Source organism: Chiloscyllium plagiosum, chromosome 16, assembly GCF_004010195.1.
Source record: "Chiloscyllium plagiosum isolate BGI_BamShark_2017 chromosome 16, ASM401019v2, whole genome shotgun sequence".
In the NCBI taxonomy this organism is placed as follows: Eukaryota; Metazoa; Chordata; class Chondrichthyes; order Orectolobiformes; family Hemiscylliidae; genus Chiloscyllium; species Chiloscyllium plagiosum.
The window spans coordinates 26,110,112-26,130,017 of record NC_057725.1 but is presented as its reverse complement, the minus strand read 5'-3'; the positions used below and the strand labels follow the sequence as shown (position 1 = coordinate 26,130,017).

General features: G+C 43.0%; 1 protein-coding gene across 3 annotated transcripts in view; it reads right to left on the bottom strand.

The window, feature by feature from the left end:
* LOC122557711 (UPF0606 protein KIAA1549L-like) overlaps positions 1-10,198 on the bottom strand; it is a 267,459-nt gene extending 257,261 nt beyond the window's left edge. For 2 of the 3 annotated variants that reach the window (XM_043705602.1, XM_043705604.1), the window contains exon 1: positions 9,492-10,197. In XM_043705602.1, coding sequence (XP_043561537.1) covers positions 9,492-9,732 — 241 coding nt within the window. In that variant the 5' untranslated portion in view covers positions 9,733-10,197. Of the gene's footprint in view, positions 1-9,491 lie in introns of all 3 variants that reach the window. The other variant, XM_043705603.1, reaches the window with a different exon arrangement.
* Positions 10,199-19,906: the final 9,708 nt, after the last annotated feature.

The window sequence follows — 19,906 nt, the reverse complement described above, 5'->3', positions numbered from 1 at the left end:
ACTTTTGAATCTGTTTTCACCAATTTTTTTCAGATTCTATGTGTCAGATTAAAAGGATTCACTGAAAAATCTCTCCATCTCCCCGCTGGTCCTTTTGCCAATTACCTAAACCTCTCCTCACCAGTTACTAACCCTCCTAACTGTAGCAACAGTTTCTCCGCAGTCAATCTATCAACAGCTTCGGCATCTCTACTAAATCTGCTCCATATAATCTTCCTGCTCCAAATTTTTCTGCTTTAAGGAAACCAATCCCAAATTTTCCGTCTCTGCTTGGGACTTCAATCCTGGTACGATTCAAGTAAATCTCCTGTGGACTGTCTTCATGTCTTTAATATTCCGATAGCATGGTGCTCAGAATTGGACACATAATACTCCAGCTGGAGTAAAAGACAAATTTTGACCATAAAGTGTTCAACTGAACACTGCAAATGCTTCAAATCAAAAATTAAAACAGTAAATGCATAGCACTTTGGACAGCATTGTAAAGAGGGAAATACTTTGCAAATGTGTCCCCTTTGAAACAAAGGAGGAAGAGAAAATGAGCTTGATCTCTGTTCAGCCAACCTGCTAGTGAGGACGCTATCTCTTTGTTCAATTCCTCCAACTAGGTGAAAGTGTGGACTGCAGATGCTGGAGATTAGAGTCGAGAGTGTAGTGCTGGAAAAGTACAGCAGGTCAGGCAGCATCCAAGGAGCAAGGGAATCATCAAGGGCTTTTGCCCCAAAACATCGATTCTCCTGTTCCTCGGATGCCATCTGATCTGCTGTGCTTTTCCAGCACCACAGTCTCAACTCAACTCCTCCAACACCCACCCACATCCCAACCCCCAGTAATGCCAATGGAAAGAAAACAGAATCTCTAATTATTTTCAGGAAAAGCTCCAAGAAATTCTACCACGGTCTCCCTAAGGCAGTCCTGTGGGTTCCAGCTGACCCTGAGTCACCATTAGATACCATCTCACTCTGACTGCATGAGGAAGACCACAAGGTTCGGATAGAGAATCTCTCCCTAAAACATTAATCCATCTGCTCCCTCTCAGAGTTTCACTGCAAAATGTAGCAAAAATTGATTGGATGACTCCTGGCTCTTTTCGGTGACATTTAGGATGTCAAGCTTGCTCACATGTTTCCTTGAAATGTGGCTGAAGTATCAGAGACAGATGTGTATGTACAAATGAAGAGCAGGAGGGTGTTAACTGGCCCCTTCAGCCTGCTCCGCCATTCCATAACGATCATGGCTACCCTGATTGAGGCATCAACTCCATTTCCCAGCCTACTCCCAATACTCCGTGACTCTATTCCTGAATAAAAAAAATAATCAATACCCTGCCTTCACATTCATAAACCTCCTCCTTATCTCTATTTTAAAGATCTCTTACCTTCAACTGTATCCCGAATTCAAGTCTCTCCCACAAGAGAAAGTTTTTTTTAGTATCTACCCTGCCAAGTCCTCTCTGGAAAATCTCTCATTCTTTTAAATTGTAATAGATACAGGCTCAACCTGCCTAGCATTTTCTCACAGGATAACCACCCCCGCCTCATTCCATGTGACTGACCAACAAATAAGTCAAGCACAGTCATGTTCTGTCATACATACCCATATCCTGCAAAATCACAATTTCTTCCTGTTACAATTCAGTTATTAAACTCAGTTAGAGCAGTGCCAGGGAAGATAGGGATGCATTCTCATTCACAGAATCACAAAATTATTACAATACAATCTCTTGCCTTTTATCTGTATCCCTACACACCAGTGCCATCCAAATAAACATCCAATACCCTCTTGAATGCTTTGATTCATAGCCATCATTGATATCAGATCATAGGTGTAAAAAGGGAATTCAAAAATTTATATTTATATTGCATCTTTCATGTTGTAAAATATTCATTAGTGCTTAACAAGAGCATTAGAAAAAAATGATACTGAGACACATCAGGAGATATTGCCCCAGATTTACATCCTCGAACCTGGGAGCAGAAAGCAGGGAATTTGCTTGCTGAAACCATTCACCGTGGTAGAAAGTACAGAAGGGTGGGATCATCATTGCCAAGGGTGCAGGTGAAGGTGTGAGCAGTAGCTGGCAAGGACACCAGGAAATGTTCTGAGACAGCTTCAGAGGTAGCTCAAGGACTGCTATGTACAGAGGGAGGCTGTTTAAAAGTCTTGACTCAATGCAGTGAGACTTTGACCCAGTTAAGAGTAAAAACAGAAAAAAGGTCATCCAGCCCTCACCTCTCTCACCTCCAAATTCCCTATCCATGCCATCTCATATATCCCTTCCACCCCCCTCGACCCTTCATATCCCAATACTAAGTATGCCCTGCTAAAGAAGGCCCATGGCTCCTCATGACACCATGCCAAGATATGCCCCCCTTTCCCCAAACAGTCCCTATTTTTCCATACTCCAGACCATGCCCATCCATCCACCATGGCTTTTCATGTCCTCCGTGCCAGGCTTTACCTCTCCATCTAAACCCTGAGGTCAGGTGTTGGCACTTTCATGCCTAAATATTAATTATACACTATAAAGAGGTAATGAATCCCATTGTAGGCAAAAGTGAGGACTGCAGATGCTGGAGATCAGAGTCGAGAGCGTGGTGCTGGAAAAGCACAGCTGGTCAGGCAGTATCTGAGGAGCAAGAGAATCAACGTTTCGGGCAAAAGCCCTTCATCAGGAATGATTCCTGATGAAGGGCTTTTGCCCAAAACATTGATTCTCCTGCTCCTTGGATGCTGTCTGACCTGCTGTGCTTTTCCAGCACCACACTCTCGATAATGAACCATATCGTGACAGCTGAATGTATAAAAACCTTTAACAAAACATTGATTATTTACCACTATGTTAAGAAAATTTATTTTTACTACAGTCCAAGTCAACTATGCAGACTTTTAAAGTTTCAACAGCTGAAACTGCAAGCACTTTAAGTCACTCCGCCCTGTTTAAGGGAACATTATGAAACTGAAAACTGAGATCACATACCCAAAGCTGTTAACCAAGCAGGGAATCAAGTATGTCAAGAGACGAATGGATGCCTGGGCTCTCAGCCAAGAACGCATGACACGAAAATGTGGTCACTGTCTACTAAAAGGCTCAGTTTTTTGCAATTTGTATCCTTCCATCTACAGAGGTGGACCAATGTCCTTTCCAATGTATTGATGCCAGTTTTGTTTTGTTCTGCCAAAAACCATTTGCATTGCCCCACTGACTCCCCATAGTCCTGCCCCATAGTCTCTGATGATGCAGTGGTCCTTGCATCAGTTATCTTTCTGTGATGTCACAGACATTAGTGTCCCTCTTTTATATTCTGATTTGTTCTCAGAATTAGGAGAACACAGCCAAGGACAGATTAGTTTCTTATTCTTAGCTGCCCTAACAACTGTCTGGTAGGCCAGACCAGATGAGTAACAAGCTTACCTCAATAAAGTGAATCACTGAACTTCTAAGATAATCCAGCAGATTTCATCATTTCCTTCACAGCAAGGTCCAACAATGTGATGTGGTCAAAATCATAAGTTACAGGAATGTATAGCCCATTGAGTGGTGGCATGGGTGTTGGAAAAAACAGCAGGTCAAGTAGCATCCAAGGAGCAGGAAAATCGGCGTTTCGGGCATAAGCCCTTCATCCTGATAAAGGACGAAGGGCTATGCTTTTCCAGCACCACACTTTTGACACTGATCTCTAGCATCTGCAGTCCTCACTTTCACCCTGTATAGCCCATTGAGTCTGTTCCACCACTCGAGAAGACCACATAGTCAGAGATGTACAGCACAGAAACAGATCCTTCAGTCGGACACATCCATGCCAACCAGATATCCTAACCTAATCTAGTCCATCTGCCAGCATTTGGCCCATAACCCTCCAAACCCTTCCTAATCATATACCCATCCAGATGTCTTTTAAATGCTGTAATTCTACCAGCCTCCACCACCCTCTGCATGAAAAAAGTTGTTCCGTAGGTCTCTTTTATATCTTTCTCCTCTCATCCTAAACCTATGCCCTCTAGTTCTGGACTCCCCTACCCCAGGGAAAAGACTTTGTCTATTTATCCTATCCATGCCCCTCATAATTTTGTAAACCTCTATAAAGGTCACCCCTCAGCCTCCAATGCTCCAGGGGAAACAGTCTCAGCCTATTCAGCCTCTCCCTATAGCTCAAACCCTCCAACCCTGGCAACATCCTTGTTAATCTTTTCTGAACCCTTTCAAGTTTCACAACATCTTTCCGATAGGAAGGAGATCTGGAGGTTACCATTGCCCCAAAGAAACTCACTGGACTCACTTCAAAAACACAGAGGCTACAAGAGCAGGTCAGAGGCTAGGACTCCTGACTCCTCCATCTGATTCCCCAAAGCCTGTCCACAATCTGCAAGGTACAAGTCAGGAGTATGATGGAATACTCCCTCATAGAGGTAGTTCTCCTGTAATGCCATAGTTGTGTTCCAGCGAAACCTGGTTAATAGAAAATCGCTTCATAGAAATAATGGAGCCTATGGTAAAAGTGGGGTTAGGGGCAAACCAGCAAAAAATATGACTCACAATCACTCAGAAAGGTATAGCGCAGCCTGAATGAAGATTGAACTCATATTTATTAATGAAACAAAAGTAAATTTAACACAGTACGTTTAAAAAATCTAAAAAAGCTGCTCACTGTACAGTTCTGTCAGCAGCTGACATTGATGCATGCGCAGAATGAAGCACGCGATCCAACCCTTACCGAATCACACTGTTGCCAACGGAGATCACTGGGACAAAATCCTGGAATTCTCTCCCTAAGGACAGTGTGGGTCAACCTACAGCTCATGGACTGCAACAGTTCAAGAAGGCAGTTCACCAGTACTTTCTCAAGGGTAGATAGAGATGGTGAATAAATGCTGGCTCGCCACAATGCCCATGTCCCCTGAGTGAATGAAAAAATGCCAATTGTTTTTGCCCACTCATAACCATCCATACCGTTTTTATGGCCATGCTACGTTCACTTCCCTCATTTAAATCATTCATCTATATTGTAACTAATTATGGACCCAGCACTGATCCCTACAACAAACCACTAATTAAAGGTTGCCATCTTGAAAACTTATTCCTTATCCCAACTGTCTAGTCTTCTTGAAAACTTATTCCTTATCCCAACTGTCTAGTCTTCTACTGGTTAGTCAATCTTCTATCCATAGTAATATATTACACCCCAGCACCATGGGTTCTTACCTTATTAAGTAGCTTTGTGCACAATGCCTTATTAAATGCCCTTTTGAAATCCAAATATGGTACATTAACTGGTTTGCTTTATCTATTCTGCTCGTTACCTCGTCAAAGAATTCAAATAAATGTGTCAGGGATGATCTCCCCTTTCAGGAAGCCATGCTAACCCTGCTTGATTAAGTCAGGTCCCAAGGGTTTTCTGGACCTGAGTCTTCAATCCCGAAAAGCTCATCAGAAAGAAGTTCAAGACACTCGTGGCTGCAGAGGAACTGCTCGCTTTGGGGCATAAGTACTTCAGCATTTGTAAATGCAGAGGGAGGAACTCATCAGATTATGGAAAATGAAGAGACCACTGAGCCCCTCAATTCTGTTACAACATTCAAATGAACAATCGCTAGTGTGCATCTTAATTACATTCATCTGCATTGATTCTGCAACCCTCAAGAACTTTGCATAATAAACAATAAAAAGTTCTGATTTTGATATAGCCCAGCCTCAACAGCTTGTTCCGATGATGGGGGTGGGGGTGGGAAGGAACTCCAATAAAGAATTGCTTCTGGATATCACTTCTGAATAAAAGTGATGGGCGGCACGGTGGCACAGTGGTTAGCACTACTGGCTCACAGCGCCAGAGACCTGGGTTCAATTCCCACCTCAGGTTACTGACTGTGTGGAGTTTGCACATTCTCCCTGTGTCTGTGTGGGTTTCCTCCGAGTGCTCCGGTTTCCTCCCACAATCCAAAAATGTGCCAGTTAGGTGAATTGGCCATGTTAAATTGCCCGTAGTGTTAGGGGCATGGGGTAAATGTAGGGGAATGGGTCTGGGTGGGTTGCGCTTCGGCTGGTCGGTGTGGACTTGTTGGGCCGAAGGGCCTGTTTCCACACTGTAAGTAATCTAATCTAAGCCTGGCTCGAATCTGTGCCCAACAGCAGAGGAAATAACTTAACCCACCAAATCTTTTAAGTGATCTAAAAACATCAACAAGGGTCTAACAATCAGTGAATTATTTGTGAAGTCAGCAAAACCTATAGACTAACATGGCTGGTTAACAAAAACATAATAACCTTCCTTTGGATACAAATGAAGAATGCAATCTCTTATTCTCAACGAAGCAGCTATTGCATCAACATGACGTCAGAATTCATTGAAGTTTATGAAGGGAAAGAGATTGCAATAATAAGACGAGACATTAACATTTTTACACTGCATTGCTTTGCCCAGGACACCTGAAGTACTTAACATACAAAGATCTATGAATAGGCAGGGAATAGAGGGATACGGACTGCATAGAGGAAAAAGATTTTTAGTTTAGAAAGGCACCATGTATCAGTACAGTCCTGGTTGGCTGGAAGTCTGTTCCTGAGCATTACTGTTTTTTGTACTTTGAAGTATATCTGAAATGTAGTCATTGGTGTAACAAACAACAAATTAGTCCACAGCGTGTTCCCATAAGCAGCAATAAGGTCTAGATAATCTACCTTAGGAGTTGGTTGAAGGATGAATATTAGACACCACACCAGTAAGAATTATGGATAAAAGCAAATTACTGCGGATGCTGGAATCTGAAACCAAAAGAGAAAATGCTGGAAAATCTCAGCAGGTCTGGCAGCATCTGTAAGGAGAGAAAAGAGCTGACGTTTCAAGTCTAACTGACCCTTTGTCAAAGCTAAAAAAAGGGGAGAAATAGGGAGGTATTTATATGAGGCTGAGAGAAGGTGAGTCATGGCTCCAGAAGCAAAGGTAGCAATAAAGAGATGATAAAGACAGTGCATAGAGAGATGATAGGGAGATTAGGAGCTGTGAATGACCAAGGCTAAAGCCACATAGCACTGGTTTCAGCCTTGGTCATTCACAGCTCCTAATCTCCCTATCATCTCTCTATGCACTGTCTTTATCATCTCTTTATTGCTACCTTTGCTTCTGGAGCCATGACTCACCTTCTCTCAGCCTAGTATAAATACCTCCCTATTTCCCCCTTTTTTTAGCTTTGACAAAGGGTCAGTTAGACTTGAAACGTCAGCTCTTTTCTCTCCTTACAGATGCTACCAGACCTACTGAGATTTTCCAGCATTTTCCCTTTTGAGTGCATTAAATTATACATGTACAGACAGCTCAAGACTGCCATCTTGAATGTGTTACAGACACTGAAGTAATAAATGGTTCTTACTTATCAAGGTTATGCCTTACTTGTGTCAAAGGCATTTTGAATTAGAATTCCTGCAGTGTGAAAATAGGCCTTTCAGCCCAAACGAGTCCACAACAGCCCTCCAAAGAGTAACCCACTCAGAAACATTCCCTTACCCTATATTTAAACCTGACTAGTGCACCTAACCTACACATCCCTGAACACTGTTGGAGGAGTGGACTAGGTTGTCCTGGAGGGAACGATCTCTGCGGAATGCAGACAGGGGGAGGGGAGGGAAGATGTGTTTAGTGGTGGCGTCGTGTTGGAGTTGGCGAAAATGGCAGAGGATTATTCTTTGCATGTGAAGGCTGGTGGGGTGAAAGGTGAGAACAAGAGGGAACCAATCCTTGTTCAGGGAGGGGGTGAGGGCCTTAGCGCGGGAGATGGACTGCACGCTGTCGAGAGCCCTGTCAACTCTCTCCTCTTCCCCCTTTGCTACCCTTCTTCCCTGTTTTCCATTTTGCCTCTGCTTCACACCTCCCCCCATATTTTGTCACACAGCAATGGCTTCAGCCTTGGTCATTCACAGCTCCTAATCTCCCTATTATCTCTCTATGCACTGTCATTATCACCTTTTTATTGCTACCTTTGCTTCTCTCAGCCTTGTATAAATACCTCCCTATTTCTCCCCTTTTTTTAGCTTTGACAAAGGGTTAGTTAGACTCGAAACGTCAGCTCTTTTCTCTCCTTGGCTGGTGAGAAGGGCTCTGCCTGTGAGATCCTTTATGCACGCCCGGACTCTCAGCCACACCGCACGCTGCCCTCGAAGCGGCTGCGGGGGGGACGAGACTGTCACACACCTCCTTCTGGAATGTGCCTATGCAGAGGAAGTCTGGAGAGGAATGCAGTGGTGTTTGTCGAGGTTCGTCCCAAGCAGCACCGTGACGCGGGACTCCGTGCTCTACGGTCTGTTCCCCGGGACGCACACCAAGACGAACATCAACTGTGCCTGGAGGATCATATTTAGTCTCAGGTGGCACAATGAAAGTACTGAAGGAGTGCTACTCTGTTAGAGGCACATTTTTCAGATATATCCTCAAAAGTATTTCAGTCTGCTCAGACGGGGGAAGAAAAGACCCTTTAGCACTGGTCAATGAAGAGCAGAAGCAATCTCCTTAGTATATGCCCAGTTTTTGTCCGACAGTCACTAAAAGCAAATTCACTGCAATTGTTGTGGGACCCTGTTGTACACTAAACAGCTGCAGTGTTAATTACATGGCACACCACACATTTTCACCAGAATGATGCCAAGGTTAAAAGCTCAATGATGAGGGGCGATTACACGGAGTTGTCCTGTTTTATCTTGAGTGCAGAAGTTTAAGTGGTGATCTAAGGGAGAGTGATTAATTAGTTGATGGCATAAATATATATAAACTATTATCCCTGGTGAGAAAAATGGATGGTGTGCAGCAGTAACTGAGAACGAGAGCCAGGTTGATGACAGGGGGAACACCATCACACAAAGGGCAATAGAAACCTGGTACTCTCTCCAAATAAAAACCTGTTGAACCTGTGAGAATTTTTGTTCAACTCGGGTGTTAGGAGTTAATGGAACCAAGACAGGTCAATGGAGTTCAGCTCCATACCAGCCATAGTGCGGCTGACTGGCAGTACAGAGGGTGATGGGCTTTCTCCTGCCTTGTGTACTATAACGGCCACGTTTCAGAAGGATTCGTTGCTGCAAAACATGTGGGCCACGCTGAAGGTGTGAAAGGTGCCATATAAATGCAAGCTTTAACAAACCATGCAGGGCTCACTGATACCAATACAATGGGACGTTTTTAAACAGGGAATATCAAGTTCCGAGTTATTGCAACGTTCAGCCAAGGACATTGCTTCAACACCAGACAAGACAGACTGACACTAACAATACCAATTTGACACACTTAGAATCAATGCAGATCTGAAAGAAAGACGGCGGAGAAACTGAACATTGCTGATGTGTTTGCGAACTGTAAACACGGCTCCGGTAACAATCAATCTGACGGGGTAGGGGTGACCACACTTTCTGAAGGCGGCGGTCACTAGAAATCTGCACACGGTTGTCTCTGCATGGGCGCTGCTCCCGCACCCTCAGCCCTCCACCGTGCTCTCTCTGATCGCCTTACCGTTTGATGCTGAGCCGGGCAGGAACAGCAGCTGCAGCAGCATGTACAATCCGATGCATCTTGCAGCCATCCCCACGTTCAGCAGCGAAGTGCAGAGCTGAAGGCGAGCACCTCCTGGCACCTCGACCGAGGTCTCAGCTGATGACCTCCAGTCTCCTGTATTCCCCAGGAACATAGCCACCAACAGCAGGTAAAAACCAGGAGCGAGCCCTCTGTCCAGATTACCTACAGCCACCAGCATCGGGACAAATGTCTGGATTCACAGTTGCAAAAATCATGCTTGCTATCAGCTCCAAGGCTAAATGAGGAAAGCAGAAAAGAAAATCAGACATGCATCCTGATTCTCAGTGTTAATTGCCCCCTCCTTCTTCTCCTCCTCCTCCTTCCTGGGCTTGAGTTCGCTGGTCAGCTTTGCACTAACGCATCTCTGTGGCTATCTCCCTTTGGTCCCACTCTGTACAACATATAGTCTCGGTCGCTGTCCTCTTCATCAGGGAAAGGTGCGGCCGATGGCGTCTCCCAGTTGATCCAGCTCGCAATTGTTATTGCAGCGACTGCACGTCGCTTTATTTTCGGGGGAAGAGAGATGGGGGGAATGAAAAAGTCACGTAGATTTCCACCGACTGGATCCAGAGAAGAGGAGGAGAGAGAGAGAGAAAGGCTGGGCGCAGCTAAATGTGACAAGGACGACCTCTTGCGGAAATCACAGCTTCTTAAGGGCTTTCTAACACTCTTCCACACTGCAATCCAGGAGTATGCTGTATTCATAAATAATTCATACTCTGCCGTCAGATGCAAGCAAAATGTACATTTTGTAAAATTTTGTTTTGCAATTGCCAAATGATATTAAGTCAATCTCAAATCACCGTCAAAGCAAAAACCTCTTCGTTGGCTCCACTTGTCATGTAGACGTGTGGCTACACGTACTGCATTTTATTTTGTTCCTCAGTCGTTTTCAGGCTGTGGCTGGCTGTCAGTCACAAGGCTGGTGTAGATATTTTACAGTCAACCTGTGTTCAGGGATATTATTGGGTCTTAAGCCCGGCTCCTCTCGGCCCAGAGATAGCCCTTCCTGATAAAAGGCTTTTACCCGAAACGTCGATTTTCCTGCTCCTCGGATGCTGCCTGACTAGCTGTGCTTTTTTCCAGCACCACACTCTGGACCCTACTATCACTGCACCACAAGGCTGGTGCACATTGTTCAACCCTAGTTGTGCTAACTCAGTGAGCCATTGCCAAGGATTGTTAAAATGCAGCCACACATAAGCCCTTCTGAATTAATGTACTTGATGAGCTTTCACAGCCATCCATGACAGTTGTCATGGTCCCTCTTACCTTCTTTATATTACAGATTTATTTACTGTATTAAAATTCCAGCAGCCATCTTAGTGAGATTTGTACCCATAGCCCCTTGATTACTAGAACAGTGACATTACCAATATGTCTTGCAAACCGCTATAGTTTTCTTTCATTAAAGGGAAAAGTGTGAACCAATTGGGTTTTAACCACATCTCACAGCTTCATGGTGAAAGCAGGAATATCAGCCCAGAAACATATGTAATGTACTTGCTTTACATATTCATCACTTAGTTGTGTTAGTAGAACAGCTTATCCATTTATTGCAGACTTTAAAATAGATAGCGAAGGTGTCACACAAATGACAGTGACTCTTGATCTAAGATTGCCCCGCTTTCAAAATTCTTGCCTTTATTTTTAAATCCTTCTATGTTTGTCCTATCCTTCCCAATAACGTCCTGAGCCCTCCAGACATTCAAGATCAACTTTCATGGTTCTGATTCTGGCCTCTTGCTCATCCCTGATTTTAATTGCTATAACATTGTCAACCAATGGTAGAGCCAAGGGTGGCACAGTGGCTCAATGGTTAGCACTTACGCCTCACAGCACCAGGGACCCAGGTTTGATTCCAACTTTGGGTGACTGTCTCTGTGGAGTTTGCACATTCTCCCCTTGTCTGCGTGGGTTTCCTCCCACAATCCAGCACATCCAAAAGATGCGCAGATTAGGTGGATTGGCCATGCTACATTGCCCATAGTGTTCAGGGATGTGTAGATTGGGTGCATTAATCAGGGGTAAATGGGGAGGTTTGAGTGGGAAACTCTTCGAAGGGTTGGTGCGGACTTGTTTCCACACTGTAGAGATTCTATGTATTCAGCAGCCTTGACCCTGAGTATTGGAATTCCCTTCTCAAACACCTGCATCTCTCTCTTACATAAAATACATCTTAAAGCTGACACCTTTGACCAAGCTTTTCACCACCTGTCTAAATATCACCTGATGTGATTTAATCAATTTTTTTGCCTCACTCCTGTGAAGTACTTTGTGCTGCATGGCCACATTAACGGAACTATAGAAATGTGAGCTCTTATGGCAATTGGAATTATAGAAATGGATATGAGTGATCATTTTAAAAATCTCATATTTTAAGAAAAGGGCTCCACTTATTGGAAGAAGTATACAGAAGGAGAACAAGGTTGATTTTTGAACTTAATGCTATGGTAGGCAACCCATTCTGGGTCTTGTCTCACTCAGATAAAGACCAACAGGGAATATGAAGGAGGGTTAAAATGTGCAAACCAATTAGGTGCCTGTAAGCTTTGCTGCAAGCAGACTTTCATTCAAAGAGATCATAGGCACAAACAAAGGACAGGAACATAAGAATCAGCTAGCAGAACAAGAATGTAAATGAATTTCAACAAAGGACTCAACTTGTGTTTGTCAAGGAAGTTAAGACCTTGAAGGGAGTACAAAGGAAGACTATCAGATCAGTATCAGGATTGAGGGACTTCAGTCATGTAATGAGACTGGAGAATCTGGGATTCTTCTCCATTTCAGGGGGAAAAAAAAAGATTTGCATTTAAGCAAATGTCTGGCTGTTCCAAATTGCTTTATGTTAGTCAAGGAGTTTGAATTATACTGTGTGATAATGTAGAAAACGTGGCAATTAATTTTCAAGCAGCAAACTCCCACCAACATCAATATATGAGTGGAAAATAATCTTAATTTTAATGTTGATAGAGGGGCAAATATTGGCCCAAGTCAGAATTAACAGAAACTGATCAAAACTTAAGAAGAATTATGGTGGAATCAATAAAGAGAAACTAATCAAGGCTGTGCAGGGATTTGAAAACAAGGTTATGGATTTTAAATTTGAGGCATTGTTTAACCAGAAGCCAGTATAGGTTAGTAAACACAGAAATGACAAATGAACATGACTTGGTATGGGTTTAGGATCCAGGCAGAACTTTGGATGAATTCAAATTTACAAATAGTAGTGAAGAGATATATGCAAAGAGCAATGAAAATCATGGATATTAGGAGTTAAGGAAGAGAGAAAGTATTTTTAATTCTGACTTCTTTTACCATCTCAGGAAATCCCAATACAGTGAATACTTTTGCAGTGTTGTCATGTTGTGACATGAGAAACACAGAAACCAATAGTAATTGAATACCATTCAGAACAACTTGCTGCACAAAGAGTGTCTGTTCATCTCACCTTTTTGCGGGTGTGAAAGAAAGCTATTCAGGCTTGATTGTCTACTCAAGAACAGAAATTTGAAGAGGAAAAATCATATGGAATGCTGGTGAGTGCAGCAATACAATCCCAGAACAGTTGGGAGAGATGCTTGATTGATTGATATCAAATTGGCAATGTTGTAAAGGAAAGCATTTTTGCATTGCAATGTGCATTTGAATACTTCAGATAGAAAGATACGTTTGGCAATTGATGACAGCTGGAGTGAATGGTGGTTGCATAAAACAATTATTGTCCAATCAAGCCTGTTCGCGCATTCAATGAGAACATGGTTAATGTGGATCCTAACTCTATTCACCTGAGGATGTAATTCTCACACATGCAAGGGTTGTGTCAGAAAATGGAACCAATTAATTGTCATCAAACCCAGGCATTAATCAGACTATCAGGAATTGAGGAAGCAAGTTATCATCTTTGTGAACAAGACTCCCTTCACCAGATGCTCACTGGCAGGACTGTGTAATATCTACAAGATGCACTGCAGAATTTTTTCAAAGATCATCAGACAGCACCTTCCAAACCCACAACCACTTCCATCTAGAAGGACAAGGGCAGTGCTTACATGGGAACATCACCACCTTCAAGTTCCCCTCCAAGCCACTCACCATCCTGACTTGGAAATATGCCGCCATTCCTTCACTGTTGCTGGGTCAAAATCCTGGAATTCCCTCCCTTATGGCTTTGCGGGTAAACCCACAGCAGGTGGACTGCAGCAGTTCAAGAAGGCAGCTCACCCCACCTTCTCAAGGGCAAATAGGGACTGGCAATAAACGCTGGCCCATCCAGTGACAGTCACATCCTACAAAATGAATAAATAAAAATAAAAATAAATAAATAAATACATGTGAGGACTGGAGAAGAGAATCAGATTAAACTGGTCATAATAATATGTGAGCAGGAAATGGGTGAAGGTAGGAAATAAATAGATGGAAGAAAACACTAGTAGAGGTAATCAATGTGGCCCAAAACAATGGCTATACAATGGGACAAAGAATAAATCAGGAGAATGGGGTTATATTTTCAAAAAAGCTGTACATTAATCACAAGCATAATCTTCATGTAGTTTAGAATAGTCAGATTGGCTGAGGTAACCACAAAAAAACATTCATAAAGCATATTTGGGATAGTTTGTGAGAACAATTGTTTTAGATCCAACCAGGAATCAGACTATTTTGGATCTGGTGATGTGTATTGAGGCAGCTTTATTAAATGATGTCAGAATAAAAAATCCCCTAGGAAACGGTGATCACAGTGTGGTAAAATTCAGCATTCAGTTTTAGAGGAACTTGGGTCAGAAATAATTGTGCTAATCTTAAACAAGCGTAATCATAAAGGAATGAGGACAGAGCTAGCTGGAGTGGATTAGGAAAGGAGTTCAGCATCAAAGACAGCTGAGGAACAATGGCAGATGTTTAAGAATTAGTTCATGGCACACAGCCACGATATAGCACAGTGAGAAAGAAGAATTTTAAGGGGGAATAAGCCAATCATGGTTAACTAGGGAAGTTAAAGCTAGCATAAAATTGAAAGAAAAAAAAATTATGTAGCAAGGATTAGTGGTCGCATAACAAAATTCCCCTTTACTATATAAGAAGGAAGATTGAGGTCAAAGTTAACATAGGCCCCTTGGAGGAAGATTGTAGAAAGTCATAGAACAGAGGGACTTCAAGGCCCTTTTGCATTTATCACAAAAAGCTCACAAGTTCAAGGGGAGTAAGGAAGGCAGATAGAATATTGATCTTTATCTGAAAAAGAATGGAATATAATGGTAATTAAGTCTATTAAACCCATACAAAGCGATGTATCAGGCCAGAGCTAGAATACTGTGAACAGCTTTGGACCCCTTTTATCTAAGGAATGATATACTGACATTATATGGGGGGTATGGAGGCGTTGTCACATCAGGAGAGGTTGAGTAGGTTGAGCCTGTGTAAAATGTGTGGTGCTGAAAAAGCAGAGCAGGTCAGGCAGCAACCGAGGATTCTGATGAAGGGCCTATGCCCGAAAAGTCAATTCTCCTGCTCCTCGGAATCTGCCTGACCTGCTGTGCTTTTCCAGCAGCACACTTTTTGACTCTGATCTGCAGTCCTCGCATTCTCCTAGGTTGAGCCTCATTATAATTTAGATGAATGAGAGCAACTTATTGAAACATGTAAGATTCTTAATGGGCGTGTCTGGGTAGGTGCAGAAAGTTTGTACCTTCTTTTGGGAGTCTAAGATCAGAATAAGTCAGGGACACCCATATAAGACACAGATGAGGAGAAATTTCTTGTGAGGGTAGTGAATCCATGGAATTTACTGCAGAGGCTGTGTCATTATGAATATTCAAAGATGAGATAGCTTTAATCAGTAAGAGAAAGAGAATTAAGGATTATAGGGAAAACACAGGAAAGTTTAGTTGAGGATTATCAGATTGGTCACGACTCATTGAATTGCAGAGTAGACTAGATGGGCTGAATGGCCTACTTCTGCTCCTACATTTCATGGTTGAAGGAGTATGGAGTAAGCAGATCCAGAGTAGAAAAGGGAGAAGATCTTGACAGAGGACCTGTAGATCATTAGCAGAACACAACATTTTGATTTGTGACACCAAATATGATGATGATGGCCAATAAATGCAACATTGCAAAAGTTAGTTTGCAGTAAAGAAGGAAACAGGAATTGTCCCTTTGTTCCAGGGTTATCTTTCAATATGTAAGGATTGCAATGGATGTGGTGTTATCCCTTAGTAGCCAAGCCATTTAAAGCAGTGCATTGTACACTAAGTGCCCTTAAATTAGGTTTCAGCCGTAGCTCTCTTGTCTCAGTCTGAGGATTATCAGTTGAACTTCCACTCCAGAGGCTGAAGCATGTGCTCAAGACTGACACTCAGTGCAATGCTGAGGGAGCACTGTATTATCATCAGTCAGAGAGGACATTAAATTGAGGCTGCATTTTCCCTTTCAGCTGGATTTAATCAATCTAATAGTACTATTTGAAGACAAGCTGGGAAATTATCCTTAGTCTGATCAATAATTGTCCTTCAATCATCATCACACAAATAGATCCTCTGGTTATTACCACATTTTTGATTGTGGGAACATGTGTGTAAATTGGCTGCAGCAGCTCCTATATTAGAATGTGACGAAACTTCAAAAAACACTTACTTGGCCACACAGCACGTTGGGGCATCAGATATCTTGAAATGTTAAAGCAAGTACTTTGTTTCATTGGCATACCACAGGAATACCACATGGCAAATCCAAACAAGTTCTCCTTAGTAGTTCATTGTGCTGTTTTATGTCCTTCTACAAAGAGCTTTAAAGAGAGAAGAAGGTCAAGTCATTGGAACCTAAGCAATTCAACTACAACATGTAGAGGACTTGGCTTCTGAATCATAGTTAACCGCAACTATAATAATGACATAAAACTGTTATTTGGACTACCTTTTCAGCAACGAATCAAAATTACACTCCACATATCCAGTTCATTCAATGATGAAAATAATAGACCTGTATCCTGCTTGAGAAAGTTAATCTGAGAATTGTATTAACTTTAATAATCAGAGTAATTCATTGCACTAAAACTAAACTCAACACACAATGAAAAATTCAATTATAATAAGTTCTGTGTTCTTTTTCCAAAAGCCGATCAAATTGCTGACTGATAAACAATTCATTTATGCTAATAAAATTCAGTAAGAATAGAGCAGCTCTGTTCAGTTGTGGTGTTACGATGAAATTTCACTTCTGGGCTGATTAGATTTATAAATATACATGATCAGAATAATGTGACTGAATAGCCCTTCATGAATAGTACAAATCACTTTGTTACTGCAAAGTTATTGAATTTTTTGCACAATTCATGCTGCAACTGAACATTCTAACACAGTGCATGGTAAATCTGGAGTCGAAGCCTTGTGTGAAATGGGAGCGAATTTACAGTACAGAAATGGGCCACTCAGTCCAACTGGTCCATGTCAGGATTTGTGCATTAGATGAACTTCCTCCTACCCTGTTTCATCTCACCTAATCAACACCGCCTTCTATTCTTCTTTATTTTGCTTTCATGGGATGTAGGTGTCATTGCAGTGTGCCAGCACTTGTCCTTCCCTAACTGCCTGTGAATGGAGTAGTTTGCTAGACCACTTCAGAAGGCAGAGAAAAGACAATCACAGCTATGTCACATGTGGCCAGACTAGGTAAGGAAAGCCAATTTTGTTCCCCGGGGAACTTGCGTGAAACAGATCAGATTCTCTGCAAGGCCAAAGGCCCAACTCCTGGTTTGATGCAGGTCCATCTCAGGTCTCTTAATTTGATTCTCGTAGTGCTCATTCACTCTGCAACATCCCTGCCTTGTCTTTTTACACATTGCTGCATCATTCAGCACTTAGATTCACAGTCCTTCTCTCTTGCCTTGCACCTTAGCGCAGACACAAATTCCGGCAGCTCCTCATGTTTGCCAGCAATGGTCAGTCAAGAGGGAAGGCCTGTTGTTTTGTGGCACTGTGCTACATCAAGGTCACACCTGCTACCCATGTGCCAGGAGCTTATGTGGCAAACACTCTGAGTGTGCTTCAACCAAATGGCCATGTCCTCGGTCATATCATGGAGTGGTGGTAGAGTAAGTCAAGGCGATTGCCCAATATCAGTCCAGGCGCTTGGAACTGTTAGTCAGGCAATTAGGAGTGTTACAAATGCAAGTTCCATGCCATTACAATCCAGAACATAGATCACAGTCAATCCTGCAATTCTTATCCAATCAGATCGGGTGTTAGTGGTAAGTCTGAAAGCTGAATCATCAATCACAAGTGTCCAGTGGACAATCAATCTTAGCCTCCTCCTGAGGTCCCCAGCACCAGATACCAGTCTAAGCATGTTAATTCACTCCATATGATATCACAAAAGCACCGGATACTACAAAGACGATGGGCCTTGACAGCAATTGTCTGAAAATGTGCTCCTAAAACAGATGGTGCAACCCCAGCCAAGCTGTTCTAGTTACAACACTCACATCCATCCAGCATCATGGAAAATTGCCCAGATTTTAAATTTCTACCAAAGGTAAGACAAATTAAATTTGGCCAATTAACGATCCACCAGTTTACTCCCGAGCATCAGTAAAGTAATAGAAAGTGTGACAACAGTGCCAATTTGCAACACTTAGAACAGTGTTGCACAGGAACAGGCCCTTCGACCCATTGTGTCTGTGTAGACCATGATGCAATCCCATCTGCCTGCATGTGGTCTGTATCCTGGTATTCCCTGCCTGTTTATGTAATTGTCTAAATGTCTCTTAAAAGTTGCCATCGCACCTGCTTCTATCATCTCCCCTGGCAGCACATCCAGGCACCTAATAACCTTTGTGTCAAAAAATACTTTCCTCGTCCATCTCCTCTCACCCTAAACTTTATGCCCCCTGGTATTTGATATTTCCACCCTGGGAAATAAATTCCGACTATCCACCCTATCCATGCCCCTTCCAGTTTTGTATAATTCTATCAGATCACCCTACAGCCTCCAACACTCTGGAAAAAATAATCCACATTTGTCCAACCTTTTCTTATGACTAACACATTCCAACCTAGGCAATGTCCTGGTGACCCCTTCTGCATTCTCTCCAAAGTCTCCACCTCCTTCCTGTAGGGCAGTGAACAAAACTGCACATGTGGCCTGACCAAAGTCTTAGAGACATGCCTTGCCAACTTTTATACTCAATGCCCTGACTGATAAAGGCAAGTATGCCGTATGCCTTCTTTACCTCCACTTGTAAGTGGTGGTCTCCCCATGCATCTGCTACCTTTGTGCTTCTAGGTAATACAGTCCATGGATTTGGAGTATATTGTTAAGTGAAACCTTGGAGAGTTGTTGCAGTGTGTCCTGGAGGTGGTACACATCGCTGCCACTGCACATCAGTTGTGTAGTAAGTTGATGCTGAAGATGTTATTGGAGTGCTAATCAAGTAGGTTGCTTTGTCCTGGATGGCGGCAAGCTGTTGAAGCTTCCCCCACCCTGGCGAGTGGGGAGTATTCCATCACACTCCTGACTTGTGCCTTGTAGGTGGCAGACAAGTATTTGGGGGTCTCTGGAAATGAGTTACTTGCAGCAGAACTCCAAATCTTTGACCTGCTCTTATAGCCACTGTATTTATGTGATTAATCCAGTTCTGTTTCTGGTCAATAGTAACTCCCATTCAACTGGTGTTGATATTTGAGGATTCAGTGATAGTAATGTCATTGAATGTCAAGGGATGAAGCTTGGATTTTTAAAATTGGATTTGGTCACTGCCTGACAGTGTGGTGTGAATATTATTTGAATTCAGACTGGTTCAGCATATGACAAATTGTGAACGTTGTGCAGCTGTCTGTGAGCATCCCCACTTCTGACCTTATGATGGAGAAACAATCACTGATGAAGCATTGGAAGACAGTTCGTGCTTGGAAACTACCCTGATGAATTCCTGCAGAGATATCCCTCCACTGAGATGATTGACCTCCAGATACTATTAACCATTTTACTTTGTGGGCGAGACTCTCAGATGGTTTGTTGCCTCCCGGGTGCCAGGGTCCGAGACGCCTCGGACCGTGTGTTCAGAATCCTTAAAGGGGAGGGTGTGCAGCCAGAAGTCGTGGTGCACGTTGGCACCAACGACATGGGTAGGAAGAGGGGTGGGGAGGTCATTCAAGAGCTCAGGGAGTTAGGCTGGAAGCTAAAAGCTAGGACAGACAGAGTCATCATCTCTGGGTTGTTGCCGGTGCCACGTGACAGTGAGGCAAGGAATAGGGAGAGAGTGCAGTTGAACACGTGGCTGCAAGGATGGTGTAGGAGGGAGGGCTTCAGATATTTGGACAATTGGACTGCATTCTGGCGAAGGTGGGACCTGT